The sequence below is a fragment of the Tetrao urogallus genome (assembly GCF_951394365.1).
Source record: "Tetrao urogallus genome assembly, chromosome: 5".
Taxonomy (NCBI): Eukaryota; Metazoa; Chordata; class Aves; order Galliformes; family Phasianidae; genus Tetrao; species Tetrao urogallus.
In genome coordinates this window covers 40,214,999-40,236,916 of record NC_136818.1, presented here as the reverse complement: position 1 = coordinate 40,236,916, position 21,918 = coordinate 40,214,999, and the positions used below count along the sequence as shown (strand labels likewise).

At 48.5% G+C, this 21,918-nt stretch overlaps 2 protein-coding genes across 2 annotated transcripts; one reads left to right on the top strand and one right to left on the bottom strand.

Moving 5' to 3' along the window:
* Positions 1 to 1,655: 1,655 nt before the first annotated feature.
* Positions 1,656 to 12,676, bottom strand: TSPAN15 (tetraspanin 15; the record flags this gene model as incomplete). The annotated part of the gene is made up of 8 exons (XM_079535644.1): positions 1,656 to 1,808; positions 2,218 to 2,334; positions 2,953 to 3,000; positions 6,324 to 6,440; positions 7,910 to 8,005; positions 9,481 to 9,555; positions 11,394 to 11,579; positions 12,581 to 12,676. 8 exons carry the CDS (start codon positions 12,674 to 12,676, stop codon positions 1,656 to 1,658), a joined length of 888 nt encoding a protein of 295 aa, XP_079391770.1.
* A 2,421-nt stretch (positions 12,677 to 15,097) lies between these two features.
* On the top strand, positions 15,098 to 21,165 carry TACR2 (tachykinin receptor 2; the record flags this gene model as incomplete). The annotated part of the gene is made up of 5 exons (XM_079536308.1): positions 15,098 to 15,501; positions 18,482 to 18,676; positions 19,882 to 20,038; positions 20,470 to 20,666; positions 20,970 to 21,165. The coding sequence occupies 5 exons, from the start codon at positions 15,098 to 15,100 to the stop codon at positions 21,163 to 21,165; spliced, it is 1,149 nt and encodes a 382-aa protein (XP_079392434.1).
* Between the last annotated feature and the right edge of the window lie 753 nt (positions 21,166 to 21,918).

Genomic DNA, 21,918 nt, shown 5'->3' with positions numbered 1-21,918 from the left:
GGGCAGGAACTCCCTGGGAAGGGCTCAGCTGAGTGCCACGAGCTGGGCCACAGTGGGTTCTCATAGAGGCAACCACTGCTGGGATCAGCACAGCCACATGGGCACACTGAATGAGGTGCTGGCAATGGGTCCCCAGTTCCTGCTGAGCACCAGCAGGGAGGAACCAGTAAAACCTACTGCCAAACACTGTGCCAAGAAGTGTGGGTGGCCCCAAACCCTTTGTGCCCTAGCACCTGCTGTGCTGAAGAGCTGCTCCCCAGCAACCCCAAAGATTCTCCCATTATTTTATAACCACCCAACATCTAGCCATGCTTTTCTTGCCCCCTACTTACCCACATTCCCGGAGCAAAGACCAGAGTGTGCTTTGGAGGAGACAACCAGACACTGCTGATGGGAAGAGAGATATTTGACCTCTGTAACCACCATCAGCCATGCTGTCAATAGAGAAGGATTGGGCCAAGGGCTTTCCAAGAGCTGTGGAGATGTGGCACTGAGGAATGTGGCTCAGTGGGAAGGTGGGGGTGGACTGGGTGAGCCAAGAGGGCTTTTTCAACCTGAGTACTGAGTACTGATTCTTTTCTGGTAGCTGGAAAAACACTGAACTTCCTCAGAAATCCTTGGTCAGGAAGAAGCCCTTACTTTCTCAGCACTGAGTGTCCAAATCGTTTTGAAAAAAAATACATATTTTTTTTATTTTGACAAGAATCAAATTCAGAAACATTTCAACATAGATAATTCCCCCCCAATCCCCTCTAACACTTAATTTACTAATGAGGAAAAATACAGTACATATACAAGACTTAAACATCTCATAAACTGATACAAAAGCCAGACAATAACAAACTGCATTAAAAGTCTATCAAGCATTACCTGATTAATCCAACATTGGCATTTGCCCCATCATTAAAAGGCACGAAGGACCGAGCAATGAAGTGTTCAGTGTCACACCCATTACTGTCAGTAAATTGATCGAGATTAGCATTAAAAAGTCATTAAACACACGTTTAATATTCACCCTTTAGATCAGCAAGAAATCTCTCCTCCGATTTGCAACCAGTAAGAAACTGAAATTGGGAAGGGCACAGAGAGGCTGCCCAGGACATGGGGCTGCAGCCTCACCTTCCAGCATACAGCCGACAGCTTTAACTGCCGGCAAGGCCACCCTGCTTGCAGTGAGGCCCCGGGGTGCACAGGGAGTTGGAAGTGTTGAAGATCCCTTCCAACCCAAGCCATGCTGTCATCCCATGCAGCACCCCGCTCTGGGGCCAGTGGGCAGCCCCCAGCATTCTGCCTGGTTTTAGCCCCTAAAGAGGGAGGAGGGGGACAAGGAGGGAGGAAGGCAACGTGGAATGGGGCACGCGTGGTGATTCCACAGCAGTGTAGGCACGGCGGTTACTTGGTCCGCTTCCCAAAGAGCTAGGAGCAACCTGAGCACGGCACCCAGAAGTCTCATGAGAGCTCAACACACACCCAGAGGCAGCGGAAATGTTAGAAATATTAAGACCACGGGGTATAGAAGAGACTCTGGTTTTGGTATTCTGCTTTAAAAGAAATACCAAAGAAGAGTTAGAGTTGATCAGTTGCACCCAATGTCCGTAATGGCCACAGAAGCACAAACCAGCACGCAGGCTGACGGGCTCCAGAGGCTCCTGCTGTCAGCCCGGGTAGCACATGCAGCAGCCTGCGCTGGCAAACTCGGGATCGGGGCGTTGCTGCATCTCCCCAAACAGGCTCTCGCCAAGCTTGTGCTCAGCTATGATGTCTTCCACCCGCGTGATGTACAGCAAGGACAGCAGCACCCCCAGGAACTGCAAAACAAGGGCATCGCGCGCTGCTCACTGCACCTCATGGCACTGCTTGCACAAAGCGCATACACAGCGCAGGCAGAGGGGCACAACGTAGCATACGCACTGACATAGAACCGTGGAGTATCCCAAATTGGAAAGGACTCATAAGGATAACAGAGAGCAAGCCCAAAAAGCTCCCATCCCAGTTAACCACAACAAGAAGTGGAATATCTCATATTGAAATTTCTGATGGGCATTTTGCATATAGGAGAAAATACAAGATATTGGGGGTTGGAACTGGATGATTCTTGACGTCCCTTCCAACCCTACCCATTCTATGAGAAACGAATAGTGCTTGTGAACAGCTGATATGACAAAAGATTTCCCACAGCACAAAGCAGCACTCCCTGTGGAGCCACGGCCCTTTTACCTGGGGGAGCAGGATGCCCAGCAGAACACCAGCCATGATGCTGTAGTTGTCCAAAAACCAAATGAGCACTGCATTGGTGCACCCGCGGACATAGATGACGTCTTGGATACTCAAGCGCTGCAAAGCAACAGAGCAGACATTATTTAAAAACAACAAGCCACCTTCTTTTAAGCCGCTCCCCCAAAAGCAGTGCATCTCATTCTAATTGTAGACCACACAGGAAGGACAGAAGAGTCTCTGCCATTTTTATCAGTGCTTCCAAGTTTTAAATGCAGCAGTGGAAAAATATTAATTGCAGACAAGCTTTGCAATAGCCTACAAAAAGGTCTGCAACCAAAGCAGAGGCTACGTGCCACAGCACAGCCCAGCACATCTGCTCCTCTTCCAGGAAAGAGCTCTTTCCAAGTATTTCAGATCCCAGTGATGGGTATTTCATTCTGATGTCCTAAATTGGCTGTACAGAAATTGACTGTAATCACATCACTAATTAGAATATTGACGTGTCCCTCTTTGCTGAGCAGTGACTGTAAGTGGGAGGTTATTTCTGGAAATAAATGCTTCACGCATGTGTCAAACAAGGAATCACAGAAAATGCACAGTCAAGTACAATCAGTTTAATGGTTGCTTTAACTTTTCAGTAGATTCAAGCATGCAGAAGATCTTTTGTTACTGACAAGGATAAGCTCACAAAATCAGAACCTTTTACCATCACGAGGTGGGTGCTGGTTACTTTACCTCTTTGTCAATAGTCTTGTATCCGCACATGGTGTTGATAATGTCTGTCTGAAAAGAAAATAAAACGTAGAGTAAAGCAAAAACCCAGAGGTGCCACCACCCCGGGTCATGGGCTGGGGACAGCCACACCACACTGCTTACTCAGTTCACAACACAGCGGGAAGCAAGGAGGGACAGCCTGCAGCAGTGATACCTGTGCCCAACTCAGCCTTGGGGAAAGCAGAATGGTGATTACAGCGGGGAGAACCAAGAGCTTCTCCCAGGACCCCCAGGGTCAGACCTCCACGAGGCAGCTGACCCCTATCCATCCAGGAAGGAGTGCAGTGCCACAAACCAAGGCTGGCCATGACAGACCTCTAAGCTACGGCTGTTTCCATACAACAGCCAGTTCTAATTTTAAGGCTTTAATGGCTTAACTTGTCACATTAAGAAAGCCGGGGATTAAGGCCGTCGTTCCATCACGAAGACAACTTTCAACTTGGAAATACCTGAAACCTAAATAATTTCCAATACTACAAGCGCTTAATGAACACATTACAAACCCAAAGCCTGAGTGTTTGCATTCACAGACGCTTACCAAAACACTTTCTGCAGCCATTTAATGCTTTGCTTGAGCTGTGAAGCCCAACCGGCCTGACAAGGCTTATAGGAAAGTACTGCCCTCAACTTACAAACCAAACATAAAGCCCACCGAGATCAAACGAAGCAATGCACACAGTGACAAAGCCAAATGAGAAGAAGAAAATGAGGGAAATAAAAGCAGAGCAAACTCTACCTTGCTGATATACACCCCAACACAAGGAAAGACATAAAATTGAGATTTCTAAGTGCTAGTGGGTAGGGTCACATCTTTCATGCACCCCAAAAGCCAGTCTCTCCCTTGACCATGTGACAGGCAGGCAAACCAGGTTTGGGGCACTCTGTAGAAGCTCTCCCAGTCCGTTTCTGAAGGCACAAGGGGAGGTCCCAGCTGCAGTAGCAGGGCATGGTTGCGAGGGGACCGCCTCTCTCACAGCACTTGAGCCTGACATAAACACACGGCCACCAGCAAAATACTGGACACCAGAGAACTTCATGACATCATCACTGAATTTTAAACACAACATTTGCTAACAAGACATCATGGCACAAGAAACTGTGCTCAATGGAGATAAATGCATTCAAAACCAAAGTTTGCATACATCCGGGAATGGATTGTTATCTCGGCTACACTTGTGTAAGTCTTTAATAAATACTTAGACTGGACAATAATTCCTTCAGATTGCCTCAACAGCAGCATGACCAGGGCCTGGCTCATCCTGTACAAGGCTTTTAAAACAGATCTGAAGTCGACCCTCCTACACGAACAGGAGTTTTCCATGACTACAGAGTCACTGAGTAATTACAAACTGTATCTGTGGCTTTCCAGGACAGAAACCAGCCTGTATTTGGAAGTATTTGTCAGACAGCCAAGATTGATGCATCTCCCAATGTTTTCCAAAGGCAGCAGGCTGTACAGTCACGCTGCTAACATTGCCCTGCCCAATGCACAGCCCTGCAACTGCAGCATAGCTACCAGCCCTTATGCTTTGCAGCATCTCGCTGAGCTCTCCAACATTAAAAAAAGGGGTATCCATCATCTGGGGTCTTCTTTACACTTCTCAGTTAACTTGTCTGAGTTAACAAACCACATGCTACATCTCCTCTGCAAGAAACCCTATCCCTCCTTCCCCAGTTGGCAATGAAACAAGAGGAAACTGAACTCCTTGCATTCCTCAGAGAACTCCTTGGTTTTAAAACATTCCTGACTTTGGGCTGCTCTTGGAATACACAGTCTATGTGATTACCTGTCCCATGGCATGTGGCATTATCTCTGTTCCCCACAGAAGCAGGAAGAGCCCATTTGTCACAGACAAATAATCGCTCAATTACAAAATCTATCAGCTCAAACACTGCGTAAAATAAGGAACACGCACTTTTATCATTTTTTCCAAGTTTTAAATGCAGCAGTGGAAAAATATTAATTGCAGACAAGCTTTGCAATAGCCTACGAAAAGGTCTGCAACCAAAGCAGAGGCTACGTGCCACAGCACAGCCCAGCACATCTGCTCCTCTTCCAGGAAAGAGCTCTTTCCAAGTATTTCAGATCCCAGTGATGGGTATTTCATTCTGATGTCCTAAATTGGCTGTACAGAAATTGACTGTAATCACATCACTAATTAGAATATTGACGTTCAATCAGCTCAAACACTGCGTAAAATAAGGAACACGCACCAAACACACGACCTAATAATTCTAAAGGAAACATCTGTGTAGCACCAACAGCCACTGCTTGTTATAGCGTTTCCCTTTACAGCACTGCTGCAATTCTACACACGTGAACTGAGCTTCTAAAAGAAAGCTCCAATTGAGAAGGGCGAGACTCAGAAAAACAAGCGCTCCATTGAAACCACACTGAGCAGCCAGACTGCTCTCTCTGAGCCGCCTCTGCCTCCCTTCATCACCAACTGAGGGCAGAAGCCTGGGCTCTCCTGCCAGCTCCACACAGTTGTGGATCAGCATACATCACTTTCAGATACACGACTTCTCAAACACCTCGGGCTTAAAACATAGCTGTTTAGCTTTGGTTTCTCAGAATAAATCTCAGCTCAGCACAGATCTAAACACACTTCTTCTGACACACAAGAATGTGTAAGTGTACGCAATAGACACCTTTTTTTACTATACACACTTCTCAGCAATATCCAGCTGGATTACTGAGATTACTATTGCGTTTCTCTTCCCTTCTTTAATCAAACACCCAAGCCCCACAAAGAAAGGGCAGCACCTAACAGGCACCGGTGGGCTATCCATCACAGGTCTCTGTTGGAAGAGCTTCAGGAAACAAGACTCAAAGTGCTGACACAAGTGGCAGGGCTGGCACTGAGTGGGAATCACCACCCACTGCTGGCCCAAGGGACGTGAGCACAATGAGGCAGCGGGTGCCACATTTCAGCAGTGGTGGCAGTGGCTCACCTACACTGGTGCAGAGATAGGACGAGAGGCGATGGCCTCGGGTCGTGCCAGGGGAGGTTCAGGTTGGGTATTAGGATACATTTATCCTCCAAAAAAGCAGTGATGCAGTGGCACAGGCTGCCCAGGGAGGTGGAGGAGTCTCCATCCCTGGAGGTGTTGCAGAGCTGTGGAGATGTGGCACTGAGGGACGTGGGCAGTGGGGGGTGGGTATGAGAGGGCTTTTCCAAGTTCCATGCCTCTATCTTTCTATGACTGAGTGGTGATAGGTTGATGGTTGGACCTGATGATCTTGGAGGCCTTTTCCAACCCTAGTGATTCTTGGATTTGTCCATCTGTGAGGACAGAGGGTGGCTCAGCTAATGAGACAGCAGGCTCACCTTGTTCCGGACACAACACGTATAAGGCACTCCGCAGGCAAGCGGTCCTGGAGCGGCACAGTCATGGTAAGCATTCTTTGACCAATCCGTATAGTCTTCCCCACCGCAACACTTAAACTGCAAACACGACACAGAAGGCAAAGGCAGATTGCAGATAGTTACAGAAACTCTTCTAACAACTGGAGAGGAAAGTAGGAATAAAGCAGTTTTAAGAGCGCTGAGGGATAGGGCAGCTCCCCAGGAATATACATGTACTAGTTAAGTATAGTTATATACACACGAAAAATACATAAAAAAGGGAAAAAAAAATTCCGATTAGACAGGAGCGACAAATATTTACACCTCCTGAATGCTTCCAGAATCAGCCAAGCTATGGAGATCAGTGCAAAATGGGGAAGAAAAGGCTCTTTGATTGCAAGTAGAAACGTTGTTTAATAATATATCTTATATAAAGTCACATCCAACGTGTGAAGGATCAACAACGGAATGCTTTCATGCTCCAGACAAACAGAAAAGGCAAAAAGAGACCCAACTGGCATTTAAAATATCTGAGGGTGGCACAGCCAAACCAGCATAGCTCAGCATGGACTATCAATTCAACTAACAATATTTCTGATCGCATCTAAAAGAAAAAAGTGTTGATATAAGGTATTAAATATATATATATATATATCAAAATATTTCAGGCATGATTTAGTTAGTAGAACAGAGATCTGGCAAAAATAAAATACTGTAAGTTTACATTTGCTTAATACAAATATTCGCTCTGTTTTTTAAAGGAAGGGAGAAGCAGCAGTTTACTTCATCGCCACCATTTATCTCACTGCATATATACAAGATTTTGGGCAGTGCATGGAAACTTCAAAGCATTATGAAGTATTATGACAAAACTTCCTCAGACTTTCCGCGCTGACTCTGTTTTTCAAAGTAGGTTGCCCTTACCATAGCGATGTCATAGAACTCCACAGCATTTACTGACCTAACTTTTTCAGTACTTTTTATCTGGGATGGCCACAGGCACCACGTAAGTTCTGCAAGCACATTTCTGAACGTTTTCTGCTTTTCCTGTCATCCTTGAACTGCATGGCAATACTCTTAAGCCAAGAAACATTTCAACACAGCAGCATTAAAAAAATATAGGGCTGTGAGTCAACTGCACGTGCCATTAAGTAATGCTCAGCTGTGCTCACTGCAATTTCTGAATTTTAATTGCAGGTATATACACTTCCACAGGGATTTCATTTGAATAACCACCCTATTAAAGGGCTTGCTATACGGCCTTGAGTGAAAACACATCAACCAGGTTCAAACAGCCCCACTGCCACCTCTCTTCTCCTCTTCCAGCACTTCCAATAGTTAACCATTGGTTTTGGATGTCTTGGACAAGCCAACAGAAACACAAAGAAGAACGTGGGTGGAATTGAAGCTGAGTTTGTCCAAACCTGGCTGTGGGTCCCATAGAAAAATCAAACACTTCAGGGCTCATTGAGAATCTGATTACCACATCCCTGGATCAATGAGGACCCACCACATCTTAGCATTGCTAAGACTGAGCTGGTCTTCAAAAAAGGAAAAAATAAACAAACCCGCTTTTGAACAGAATCCATGATGTTCTTGAAGTCTAAATCATCGTAGTAATTCTCAATTCCTCTTCTAATGTTATCATTCAGAAACTTGATTGTCTAGAAGGCAAAAGCAAAAAGATTCATCAGTTAGAAATGTCAAAAGTTAAAGAAAAGGTCAAAGTTGTCAGGCTCTGAGCTCCTGATGGAGCTGTAGGTTTCCCTGTTCACAACAGGGGAGTTGAACCAAATGGCCTTCAGAGGTCTCTTCCAACTCTAAGGATTCTGTGATTCAGTAAGTGCCAGCTGTGGGTGGTGAGCACAAAAAGAATAGCCCGTTTTCTATTTATTTTCATAAAACAAGAATGGTTATCATGTTGGAAATTAGAAATGCCACCTCCATTTGTCACACCCCAATGCTTGATACTTGCCCTTGGGATCCTGGGACACACTCTGTCCTTCAAGAGCACCAAACAGATGTGAGCAATAAGGACAAGCAGTTGACAACCAGTGAAAACCCATGAAAACCAGTTGTCCCACATCCCCAGTGCACCAAGCCAAACGGGCACGATGGACATGTGCTCACATATACAGGCAATGCTTTCTTTGTAAATACACACCACTGAAGGGTATTTCTTACAATAAGCACAGCTGAAAGAAAAGAAATAGAATGCCTCATATCTGAGAGGGGAATAGGGAAATAAATGGAGGGAAAAAAAAACATTGGGACATGTGCAACAGTCAGCATTTACATGGAGGCTCTTAGCCTGAGCTGCTATTAAATGCTTCCTTCTCCTCCCCATCCTCACCCCAACGCATCCATTCATCTCACAGCACAAACACAAAGCCCTGGTCCCCGACACTGCCACCAACAAGCGCGCTGGGAAACTGCTTAGCACAAGCAAATCCAACAATGTGCTTTCTATGTACAAAAGCCAATCACTGCTCCTCCTCACCCTCTCAGCAAATACCATTCGGTGTTTACTTCACTTTCTGACCCATGACGTTCCCTCCTACACCGCATGGGCTGCAGTGCTCCAACCACGGCTCATGAGAGCACAGTGCGCAGGGCCAAAGTGAGCCACGGGGAGTGCCATCTTACTACTAAACACAAAGAACAAAATCTATCGTTTTCCATGAGTTTGGGGTTTTTCTTTTTGTTTTTTTAAATGAAGGTGCAGTAAGCTTGTACATGTTGATGTCGGCTATAGAACCGAGCTCTTTTGCTTATGGATGTGGGCAGGGAAGAGATGCCACTCTGGTCAAGCATGTTGGCCAGTAAACAATAACTTGGTCTCCAAATGCAAATCTGAACTGGCAACCTGAGAGACAGAAGGAAAATACAAACATGCTCTGCAATACAGTAAGAGCTGAAAACCCGTTTTGCCTGTACCAAACCACACACAGATATTCTCCAAATTCTCCATCCTTGAGTTCATTTCCAGAACTGATGCCCAGTTCCACCCTTCCCTAACCTGAAGAGCCCTGAGGAGCCTGTGCTTATCTTCAGGCTTCCTTCAGCTCTGCTGACGAACTGAATGCCCCTCTTTGCTCAGCAGCACAGCCATAACTCCACACTCATAACCCCAGCTCACCTGGTTTCTGAAAATCAAGGCCACGACAGCACCGGCCAGCTCAATCATCAGGCACAGACCCAGAATGTACATGAACTGGAAAGAAACAACAGCAACTGAGATCTTACAACAAACCAGAATTGCTCCTTCAAGGACTGTGATCAAGTCTGTAACACTGCCAACTTTCTGAATACGAGATGTGTTTAAAGAAAAATAGATTTTGTTTTGTTCTCATAAAAATTGCTCATGCCACAGACAAGACTTCTTTCCTCGCTTTGATTTCTTTTTCCCCCAGTCAGCAAATCTATAACCTCCTGCTTTGAATGGAAACAAAACTAGGAGGTGCATGTATCATGCTGAGATATTTCTACCTAGAAGAGCACCCTGCTTCATAGCAAAGCTCATAAATGCTCAGCTACATGCAGAATGTTACGCTTTTATGCTCCAAAGACAGCAATTACCTGTTAGCTTTCATTTCTTTGGTAAAGTGGTGCTTTAAAGTAATCCAAGCCATTTTCTATCAATTTGTCAGTGTTAAATCAGAGCCAAGTTCTGGCCTTGCTACATTTTGGCACATAGCACATTCATTCGGCACATTCATTTACTTGTGTATGTCTTGTCCCTTCATAACAGCAAAATTCACCACGGAAGCTTCACAATCTCCAGCAGTGTCAGAGCAAACCCATGGCTGATCTCAGGAGGAGATTTTTCCCAATCAGTGTAATTTTTGGACACAACCCGCTGGGTGGTAAAACCCAGATTCTGAGCTCAACTGTTTTGGATGGACAGGGTACATGCAGCACCACCTCAGGAGTCCCTGCTCTTCCATCAGTAATGAGTGCTTTAACCAAAGCAGATGTCTTTTGCTTTCACCCCAGACTTCTCCCTGCAGATCCTCCCGTGCCATGCTGCTTTCAGCTCTGCGCCACCCACACCAGTACCACTGTTCCAAGTTACCAGACAGACAGATGTCTTTGCTGCTGCTAAATGGGGAATCAGCCCAAGAAACAGAATGGGGGACTTCCAGGCTCACTCCCACAGCATGAACAGAAAGCGTGCTCTGTGCCAGACAAGGAAGCACAACCCCCAGGACAGGTTCTCAGCCATTTGATGAGGAGAGCACAACACCTTTCAGCCAAGATCCAGCAAATAGTTTCAAAACTCACTATGACCTCTTGCTTTGGTCTATGCAATATCCTCCCCCACCTCCTCCCCAAGCTAGGGGCAGCCGGGCCCTAGCCATTTCCATGCAATGTGACCAAGGCTGGTTCTTGCTCTTGTGGCTGCCTCTGGTTGAAACAAGAACTTGTTGGAGGAACCACTGTGCCCAGAACTAACCCCTGTGCCTCGTGTTTCCTCAGTCTCCCAGCTGGTAGGCTGCAAGAACCCCCTGAGAAGCTGCAGCCACACCTCGGGGGCTTCCGGCTACGGGGCAGCACTCCAAACATCATTCACCCCCCTGAATGTGCCCACAGTACAGGGAAACAGGCATGTGCCACAGCTCCAGGCCAACCTCTCAGGGTAGCAGGGAATCAGCTATCAACATCTGGAATCTGCTCCTTCTAAATACACAATGTTTTTAGGTCACTTTTTGCATTTTCAACAGCAGCTTCTCTAAAAAAGCAGCCTGGCTCCCTCCATCCAAAACAGATGACCTCAGGATCTGGGTTTTACCACCCAACAGGATGCACAGGAGATGTTTCCATAGCACAGCTGCTCCCCAGCCTTCTGGAGCACAGCCAGCTCCAGACTCCCATTCCTCATCAGTTTCTCCATGCCCATGGAGCAACAAATCACCCGCTACAAAGTCAGGGAGTGCAATGAAATATTTTTCAGCGTAGACCTAGAAAGGGCCCCAGCTCTAAATCTAATCTATGTGATGATACAAAGCAATAAGCTCTAACTACCATGAAGAAGAAACCAATGGCACTTACTGCTTGAAGAAGGCAGAGATTGTCCCTCAGTGAAGCCAGCACGCCCACAAAAGACACAAAGAACATGATAATGCCCAGAACGATTAAAATGATGGCTGGGGCTAGGAAGGCACTTTCCAGAGTCTTGTACCTCTGTCTTTCAACTTCTGCATAGATCCCGACAGCGAGAACAAGGCCCCCGATCACCTGGAATGACAACAGAACATGTTTTTCACTCCTGCTGTACCAGATCCATGATCAGGTGGATCTGCAACCTGCTGTCACCTGAATAAACCCATGCGAATTCTCGTTTTAAAGCACAGCACAGCCTTAGCAGCGCTCTGGGAACGTGGGCAGCTCGAGGCTGCGGGGTTGTATGCATGCCCCCAAGACAACCCGTACCCTGCTGGCACCAGGGAGCAGCCAGCTCAGTGCATCACAGGACGGCTCAGGGTGGAGGGGACCTTCGAGACCACCCAGTCCCCATCCTGTGCCGCAGGCAGGGCTGCAAGACCAAGTTGCAACCCGGGAGGGATAGCGGGAGCTGTGCGCCGCTCCTTCACCCTCCTCCAAGCGCAACCAGCGGCAGCATCCCAGCCGTCACCGCCCGCTGGGCTCCTGCAAGCACACAGACCGTCCGCCCGTTCACCAGGCGGCAGCCGCTCCGCACACCGCAACGCTGTAAGGATGATCCCGTTCCTGCGAGCAGAGAGGGAACGCAGCCCTTCCGCAAGCACCCGCCTGCTTACATCCCCATCCCGACCTCGGCTCGCTTTTCCCAGCAAACCCCTGGGGCTGCCTCTGGGGCTTTCCCACGGAGAAGAGAAGCGACTTCTCAGCACTACCCGTTCAGCCCCGCACGGGTAGCGCTTCCCCTTAAAGCGCTCGCTCACGGCAGCGCCTCCCGGTCACAGCGCGGGGGGTGGTTCCGTAGGGTTCCATAGGGCGACGGACACGGGCGGTGCTGCTGGCAGGAGGCGGCCCAGGCGCGGCTGCAGGTGCCCGGGTCCCGCGGGGAGCTCCGCCCCGGTCTGCGCCTTGTGGCCGGAGGGACCCCGCGCCCCCGGCGCCGCGATAAAGCGGGGCTCGAGAGCAGCCCAGCAGCCAGCCCTCTTTTCCCAACCACCGCAGCTAGGAAACGCGGGCGGGTTTCATCCCCGTAGCCGCGCAGGGACAAAGCAGCCGCTGCCCCCGGCCGCTCGGCTCACCCAGAAGGCGGTGCAGTAGGTGATGAGGCTGAATTTGAGGCAGAGGTAGGAGAGCCGCGCGCAGTACCGCGCCTGCTCCGCGTCCCCCGTCGCCATCCCGCCGCCGCCTCCCGGCAGCACCTGCCGCTCCTCTCCGCTCCTCCCGGCACCGCCGCTTCCGCCCGCGGAGGGCGCGGGCTGCGGGGACGCGTCCCCGGACCGAGCGCGTCCCCGGCAATGAGCGCGTTCCCGATGCCGAGCGCCGCGGCTGCGCGCTGCCGGGAAAGGGCTCGGCCGGGAGCGGCGACGCCGTCACAGAGTCGCGGTTCGCTGCGGGAAGCGGGCAGCGCGGAGCTGCTTGGCTCAGCGGCCAGCCCGGCTACCCGATGCAGGCAGCGGCAGAGCAGCTCGGAACGTATAACACCAGTAACATAGAACAATCATTCCGAGTATTCCTTGCCTAAGTTATCGCCTATTTCGAATGCCTCTGACATCTACCGCCTCGTCCCGTTGGCATCACTCGCAGCTGGATGTCCCTCAGCATCACCCCTGGTTAACAACTCGTGACTTCGGTTGCCCTTTCCCAACACATTCCCTTGTTTTTGTACTCCACTTTCGGCAAAACATAACCTCAGAGCAGGATACACTGGATGGGGACTCTGTGTGATAGCATCATCCATTTGCCCGTTTGTGTTACTCTGGGGTTTCTATAAGGAAGCCATATGAAAATAGTTGAATAACCTTCTTTTGTCTAAATCCAGGCTTTGCCTCAACACTAAAACAACACCTTTCTGGACACAACTAATAGAGGTCAGCAGTAAATGGCCTTCCTCTCAAAGCTGAGGCCAACATGCAATACAGTGAAAGCCTCCACCACCTCTCTGTGTTATCATTCCAAAACACAAAATGTACCTTGTTCACGCTCATTGACCTTCCAGCCCCACATCTTTTGTTTGCATCTCTCACCCTTTGCTCAACCCTCTATCGCGCCAATAGAAAAAGCAACAACGGCAGCAGCCAAACCCAACCGCTGCCTTAGGTTGCCCCTTTCCCTGCTGTGTCTTCAGCAACATTGCAGGAACAGATTTTGCTCATGGCCACGGGCAAGTGTGAATTCTCAAGGAACTTGGAGCTGCCTTTGCAAAAATCACTCCAGTTTGGAAGTGAAAAGGCCAAGAGTGCATGCTCCCAGCCAGCCGGGTGCCAGCCTTGTCGCAGCAATGCCAGCCAGCGAGTAAGGACGATGATTGGAAGTGAGCGCAAATCCCTGGTGACAGCATGACACACATGAGACACATCCTGCTTCCAACAGAGCAGGCATGAGCTGTTGCCAAACAGCCTTTGAAACCTCAGCCTTGCCGTGCTGCTTGTATTTATGTAGTTTGCTCCAGCTCTGACAGTGAGCAGAGCTGTGCTCTCTCAGCCCAGGCTTCTCACACACTTTTCTGCACCAGATGGAAGTGGGGCTGAATTTTCAGTAGCTGAAGGGAGTTTTCTTCAGAGGGACCCTGAGAACCAGCATCCCCCCTAAGCCGTACCAGAAGTCACTGCTCAGATCTGGCTGTGGCAATAGGCACTGGCAATCCTTCATGCACCAACAGGACATGCTGCTTCCATTTGCATACATTAAATCATACTCCATCTATTAAACATTGATGGCTGAGTCATGTTGCATTGCACAGTCACCATTCAGTGAAACGTATCAAAATGCTGATAAGCTGACAGATAGCTGCAGAGGGCAACTTGCTCAACTCTCATTGAGGATCATTTCCTTCTTGCTGCAGGAGTTCCCACATAGGCCCTGGATATACAGGGACCACAGCAATGCAGCCACCCCTTGGTCTCAGCCTTCAAATGCTGATACAGCAGCACTTCCATTTCAGAGTTTATTCCCAAATAAACGGAGGGAGGAAAGGAACTTTAAGCACCACTTTGCTGCGTTTCATTTGATGCCAACTTGGTTGTTTAGCTTTTGCCTGTGAGACTCCACCTCCTTTCCGAATCCCCTTAAACCACATACAACATCTGTCCCAGAGCAGCTCCTGCCCAGCACACCAGCAGAGCCGCGTCCCCGTGGTGCTGCAGAGCAGTTGGGCACCCGGTGCCTCCAAAAACCACCACCACACAATGGGATTCCCATTGGATTGGAAGGATTTGTGGCTTGATACGTCTATCAATATCTTCTTGTCCCTCCAATAATCTAAAGGAAGAGATTGCCTGGCACCAACTTCAGAAACATCCCTCTTCCTATTTTAAAGGAAAAAGGAGCGCAAGTGGGAAGAGTTCTTCTCTTGGTTTCACTCTCCGCACGCAGGTTACAATGCCAGGCAGGGAGGAGGGCCTCTCTATCGATCATCTCCTCCTGGCACTCTGCTGCCTCACTCAGAAAACAAGAGGAGAGGACACGAGACACCTCATCCCAAAGTGTTTTTAACGGCCCTTGAACCATTGGATTGAGGATTCATAACACCAACATTTACTGCAAGAAAGCACACAGATGCCAGATGATTTTGTTTTGTGCTTAGCTGGAAAGAAAAGATGAGCACCTTTCCCATTTCAAACGCCAGCAACATTTCACAGGTCGACTACCTTGAGGACGATGACAACTGGACAGCAGTCACCCAATTCACCCAGCCTGGATGGCAGATCGCCCTGTGGGCCATCACCTATTCCTTCATCGTTATCGCCTCCATCATCGGCAATGTCACCGTCATCTGGATTATCCTGGCGCACAGAAGAATGAGGACTGCCACCAACTACTTCATTGTTAATTTGGCCCTTTCGGATTTGCTGATGTCTGCTTTCAATACCATCTTCAATTTTATCTACGCCAGCCACAACGTCTGGTATTTTGGCGAGGAATTCTGCAGGTTTCAGAACTGGTTCCCCATCACCGCAATGTTTGTGAGCATTTACTCCATGACAGCAGTGGCGGCAGAGAGGTAAGAGGCAAAGGGGCAAGATCTGAAAAGCCTTCCCTGAGTTATAGACCATGATTGCAATGCTTTGTGCGATCGGCCCCCACCTACCGTGTCAGGTGCCTTATCTGAAGAGTGGGGTGAGTGCTAGGCAAGTAGGCTATGGGGTTACAAGCTAGTCCTGGCATGAAAGTGTGCTCTTCTGGCTTATCTCCACCCTGAGTCTATAACAAGTAGAAGTGGCTGCAATTTTATTGTTCCCATGTTACTGGTCATAAAATGTTCCTTCGTCATCATGTTATCTCGTTCTTTCTTTTCAAACCACAAGGAGCCATCCCTGGGATGGAGCTGAAGCAATAGGAACACACTGTGGGATGCTGAAAACATTGTAAACCTCAGTCCCACTTGCTAGCCCAGTGCACTGGCAAACCCCCAGCAACAGTAGGAAGCAGATCAGGGACAGCGGTTGGTTGCAGCGGATCACAAGAATGGCACATTCCAAGAGGGAGGGAAGTAATCACAGTGATTTTGTTTGACTTCTGAGGTAATTGGCATTTTCATAATACTCTTTACATCTGCCAAGCCTCTTTACTCGAGCTTAACTTCGGGCACTCACTGTGTTTACACCTCATTGGTAAGCAGTGTGACGCTGTTTTTCTTTTTACTAGAAAGTGGTCAGAAGTCCATGGGAATTTCCTGCCCTGCAGGCAGTCAGTGACGGCATGGAGCAGCCGAGCGCCCTTCGGGACTCTCTGCCCTCCTTCCTTCCATCCTTCCGCCCTCCCTCTGTTCATTCTGCTGGCCGCCTGACTCCGGGAACCTTTTTGGCAGAGGCCTGTCCCCAGGCATCCAGAAATACTGCTGCTTCCTTATTGAGCACTCCTGTTGACCCCACGTTCCCCTCTGATTTCCTGTTTCTTATCAAGCGTGCATATCTGCAGAAGCTCTTCCAGGGAGATGGTCCCTCTGGAGCCCCCCCAAGAAACCCTACTCTGTGACTCATTGGGGTGAGCCCATCGCTCCCGCCCTGCTCGGGGCTGGGCTCACCCCACACCCCCAGCAGCAGGAAGCAGGAGACGGGCGCATCGCAGCAGATAAACAAACCAGCTGGCAAGAGAAGGACTTGCCCTGCGTGCGTGACGCCCAGAAACCGGCCCTGCAGCTTGCCAAGTACGGGGCAGCGGCTGCCATAGCAGCTGGAAGGGTTGGTAATAAGCATGGGGATGAGTGATGTGTTGATCGCCCTGCAGATGAAAGCAAGGCTGTATTTAGATGCAACAGCAGCTCCTTCTGAGACTCCGATACTCTTTTGCTTTTCCTGGCTTGAAATCAAGGGCTGTCAGTAACAGCTGTTTCTTATACACAGTCTGCTAAATGGGGTTGAAATAACCCCATTTCGGCCTGTCCCCTCGGTTTCCCGCTCTCATTGTTAGGGACGTTCAATGGAAGTATCTATACAGCCAAAATCTCCCTGGTCACATGGCAAGGATCAGAAAGAAAACTTGGCATCTCCCCACAAACCATATTTAGCTATTCTCGCTTACCCTTAAAATAGATCCTGACACGGTCTCCTGGAAACTCACAGCTTGCATTTATTGTTATGAGAACTCACGTCCTCTTCGGCTCCATTGCTTAGGTTTAACAGAACACTGTCTTTAGAACCTGTTTATTGTAAGAAAGGGGGACGAAAGTGTTTGAATCCATTTGTCATCACTGCCTGCATGGACAGTCACGGCTTCAATTGCTCACATCCACATCCTGGGATGTCCCGTGGACGGGGGCATAAGCAGGGGGCAAAGGCAGATCTGCACAGCAAGAGGAGAGAGGAAAGCACGGTGATACTTTGGGTTCCTGCAGCACGGGCTGCTGGTCAGGCTGCTCCAGCAGCACAGCAGTCGTACCTGGCACCCACTGGTGCTGCAGATCATGGGTTTGGGAAACTCTTTGGAGAATATTTGCCATGTCATGCCTCCCTGAGCAGGTTCGAGCATTGTGTAACACTGCCTGCGATGAGCTAAGGAAATGCAAGGTGACACAAACATTTTATAGCTAAAAAAGGCTCTGCTGTGTGCAGCTCTGGCTTGTTGACCGTGCTGCCTGTGGGGCAGCCACCCTCCATCCTGCAGCAGTGTCAGTGGAGCTCCCTCTCAGCAGCTCAGCCAACAGACAGCACAGGATCCACAGATTTCCACCAGAGGCCATTGGCATTTTCCACTCTATTTTGCCTTTGTAACAACTGTGACAAAGACTGTGGAAAGCATGACAAGAAATGCATAATTGATTATGTACTCATTATGATCACATGCATTTCTGCTTGGGGAACTTAAAACCAGGCAGAGAAGTAACCCAATAGTCAGATGTGGCATGAGGGCCCTGAGCAGGTGTGGGGCAGAAGCAGCAGCCCGTCCCTTAAATCACAAGGACTCCGGCTTTGGCAGGCAGAGGTGAATGGCACAACAGTTTCCCACTGCTAAGAATCAGTGGGAAAAAATGCAAAGTAAAGGATATTGAGGCTCCAATCTGCTGTCTTCATGATAGCTGGTATCAAATGATATGGACACAGTGGGAACAGCGTGTTTAGGTCTTTTTGCTCAAGGAGGGAAGAAAAGTAGCACGTAACTCCAAACAAACACAAACAGTTCACAGCACCAAATTTTAGACCAAATATACAAAGCATTTTAAAAAATAATTAAAAATAAAACTAGAAAAAAAAAACCAACCCATAATTCAAAGCAAGAGAAATACTTGAGAAGTATCATCTGCAAACAGACAGCATAGGTGGTGCTTCCTCCTTGCACCAGAGGTATCCATCCATCCAAATGGGACTAACGTCCTACCTTAAGACTTGCAGTCATCCCCTTCAGAATGGACTTAGCTCTTGGAGCCTACCAGAATAGCTCTGCAAATAAGGCCCACCATATCATTGGGTGAATTTTTACACTTGTTGTATTTGTTGCAAAGTTTACCAATGCAACCATAAATGTATTACCCATTTTTCTTGCAGGTATGTGGCAATAATTCACCCCTTCAAGCCCAGGCTTTCTGCTGGAAACACCAGGGTCATCATTGGGATAATCTGGCTGGTGGCCTTTGGGCTCGCCTTCCCACAGTGCTTCTACGCTGAGATCATGATGGACAATGGGACAACAAAGTGCATCGTCGTCTGGCCAGATGACGTTGGGTCAAAGCACCAGCTCACGTAAGAGAGAGAAGAAAACTCACCATTTCTACAAAAAGTTACCAAACGAATTTCACGTCTGAGCTGCTGGCTGCAGACAGTACTGGGGGAGAGGGCTGAGGGAGGGGGAGATATGGAAGAACCACATAGCGAGGGAAAATAGGTTTGGGGCAGCCCATCCAAGCTTAGTTTTAGTCAGCTGAGGGAACAGCTGCCATGTGACCATGTTCATAGTAAGAAAGGGTGACACGCAGTCCTGCCCTGCTTTGCAAAGTGGCTATAGGAGCTAGGCACTCTGGACACCTCCTGTGGCTGCTCACTGCCTCTGTAATTGATTGTCACACAATTATGTGCCAAGTTCCAGGAGCTCTGTGTGATCTGCAGCCTGTCCAGCATCATAAATCTGTGCATCTGCTAGCTCACTTCTCCCATGCAGCCTCAGACCTGAAAGATGGGGAGGCAGAGCTACAGGAGGCGGGCAACAGAGCAACCATCCCAAGGAGCAAACAACAGCAAGCAGCCTGATACCGATCCCTGTGGTGCTCTGCAGAACAGCTGAGCCTGGTTCCTAACGCAATGAGGAGTTACATGGTGTTGTCACGCAGAGAAAAAGCACGCATACCCAGCCTTGTGCAGGCAGTGCCAGCAACGTGTGCCAGGGCCCTCCTTCCTAATCCCAGTTTTCACACTGTTTATGTTAATTTGACAGCCACTGTAATTGAATGAGCAGGTTGTTCCCTCCCCATAAATGGTGCTTGCTTAAAATAGTCAAACCCAAGCAGAGGAGCTGTGGGATAACAGGGAGGGCCAGAGCTCACATACAGCCGAGGACCGTAGCAGCACTTTCATCTGGAACAGAAATGGAGCAGTGTGCCGGTGAGAAATGCTTTCAATACACCGCTCTCCTGCTGTAGCCCAGCAGTGGTCTATCCCACCATGAGAGAGATGAGCCTTTGCTGGAGTCACTATCCCTGGTGTTGCAGAGTCATGGAAATGTGGCACTGAGGGACGTGGGCAGTGGGCAGATGGGGGTGGCTGGGTGAGAGGAGAGGGCTTCTCCAACCTCATGATTCCTTGATTCTGTTCACAGAAGCCCCTGTAATGAAGTTGGTAGGCAAAATTTCTTGATGATGCTTTGGCACTGAAGTTGATGGGAGTCAGACAACTTCTGGAGATCCCTTCAGGAGACACACTGATATGGAAATGTGCTTGTTTTTCTTTTTCAGGTATCACATTGCCGTGATCGTGTTGATTTATTTACTGCCTTTAATGGTGATGTTTGTTACATACAGCATTATAGGAATTACGCTGTGGAGCAGTGCGGTTCCAGGCAACCACGTTAATCGAGTCCGATACAAACATCAAGTTAACGCCAAAAAAAAGGTCAGAAGTGAGACTCAAAAATGAGTATCTTCAGCACAGCAGCCCTTCTGGCTCCTGCTTCATTTAAAGCTTGCATTTGATATAAAATCTTGTGGGATCTTTGGGCATCAAAGTTTGATGGACTGTATATTAGGCCAAGGGGCAAAGGGCATCACCCAGTGAGCAGGGTAAAAGCAATGTTCTTCACACCCCAGCCAGGGTCCAAAGAAGGCAGCTCACATCAGCGGCTGCCCGGCAGAACTCCATGCCTGGTGAATCCACATGCCTCCCATTTCCTCCACCGGGACTGGTTTCCTTGCCCAAACAGCCCATACACAGTACTTCAGGGGGGCAAAACAGGCCTAGAACAGTAGCAGAGTTTTGTATATCCCAGCAAAATCAGCCAGACAGAGGCCCAGGAATAATGTACACTTCTTGTTTCTTTTCCCCAGTTTGTGAAGACCATGGTGGTGGTTGTGATCATTTTTGCTGTCTGCTGGCTGCCCTATCACATATACTTCATCCTGGGGAGTTTTAAGGAAGACATCTACCAGCAGAAGTACATTCAGCAGGTTTATCTAACCATCTTTCTGCTCGCCATGAGCTCAACAATGTACAACCCTATCATCTACTGTTGTCTCAACCAAAGGTGAGTAGCATGCCTTAATAGGAGGGAAGAATCTGCAACCCCTTCAATACATCTGCTGGCCCAGCACCAAGCTGATTCAGTCGCTTGCCCACACCTGAACCCCCAGCATGGGCATGATGCTCATGTGGGTCTGCACACCCCTAGCAGCACCAGCCCAGTTTCACTGGGACACCACCAACAAAACGCTCAACCCTAGAGCGGAACCTTTTATTTCCATGGTGACTCAGGAGTAGAATCAAAATGCACATTTGCTCTTTTGATTGAAAAGATCTTTGCATTTATTTTCTTCTCTTATGCTTACAGGTTTCGTTCTGGTTTCAAATTAGCCTTCCGGTGGTGTCCATGCATAAAAGCAACTGAGAAAGACAAGCTTAAACTCACGGCCCCATCTCTCTGTCAGTCAACCCGCAGAAAGGCAAGAAGATCAAGTTCCAACACTGAAACTCAATTCAATGAGAAAGAGAAGACGTCACTTACCCTCACCCAGCAAACCCTTTGATTTCTTCTGAAAAGCCTTTCTGGAACTGTGCTGAATTCTGGGGTTTTCAGCCCTGCCACTTCCACTCTCACCAATTAGAAGTGAGAAACGGTTCCCTAAAGAGTTATCTTTGCATGGATTTCTGTAAGCTTGTACCAAAATATGATGTAATTTTCCTGTTAAACTGTGCTCAGGTGACTCCTCCACCTTCACCTCCTTCATTGTGGCACCCAGTTGGGGACTGGTCCTCTGAAGAGTCACAGACAGGGTTGGTTGAGCCTGTGAGCTCCTGTCCCTAAGGAAGGTGCTCAGCAATACCTGCTGAGGGCAGCTCCTTAGCCCCCACACTGAGCAGCACATGGTGTGATACATAGGTGTGCAATAGCCTTGGCATTTCTGAGCTTTGTACTCTGAGGCTGCCTGTACCACAACCTCAGCAGCCCTGTCAGGTCCCCATCACAGAAGCCCCTTTGTTTTCCCCTTCTAGACTTACCCATTTCTGTCATCACTGTTCTTCCCTTGTCAGATACTAAAATAAAGGCTGAAATGTGTCATCTTCAAAGCCTGAGATACGCGCACCTATGCAAAACAGAAGCTGAAATACAAAAGTGATATATAATGTGACACAGCATTTTATACCAGGTTGATAAGTAGCACCTTGCAATCCCCTTCACCCTTCATGATAGGTTTGAATGTAGCGTTACAGAGCCACACCTTGGCATGCAGGAAGATCCTACAATGTCAACAAGATCCAATTATTTCAAATACGGGGTC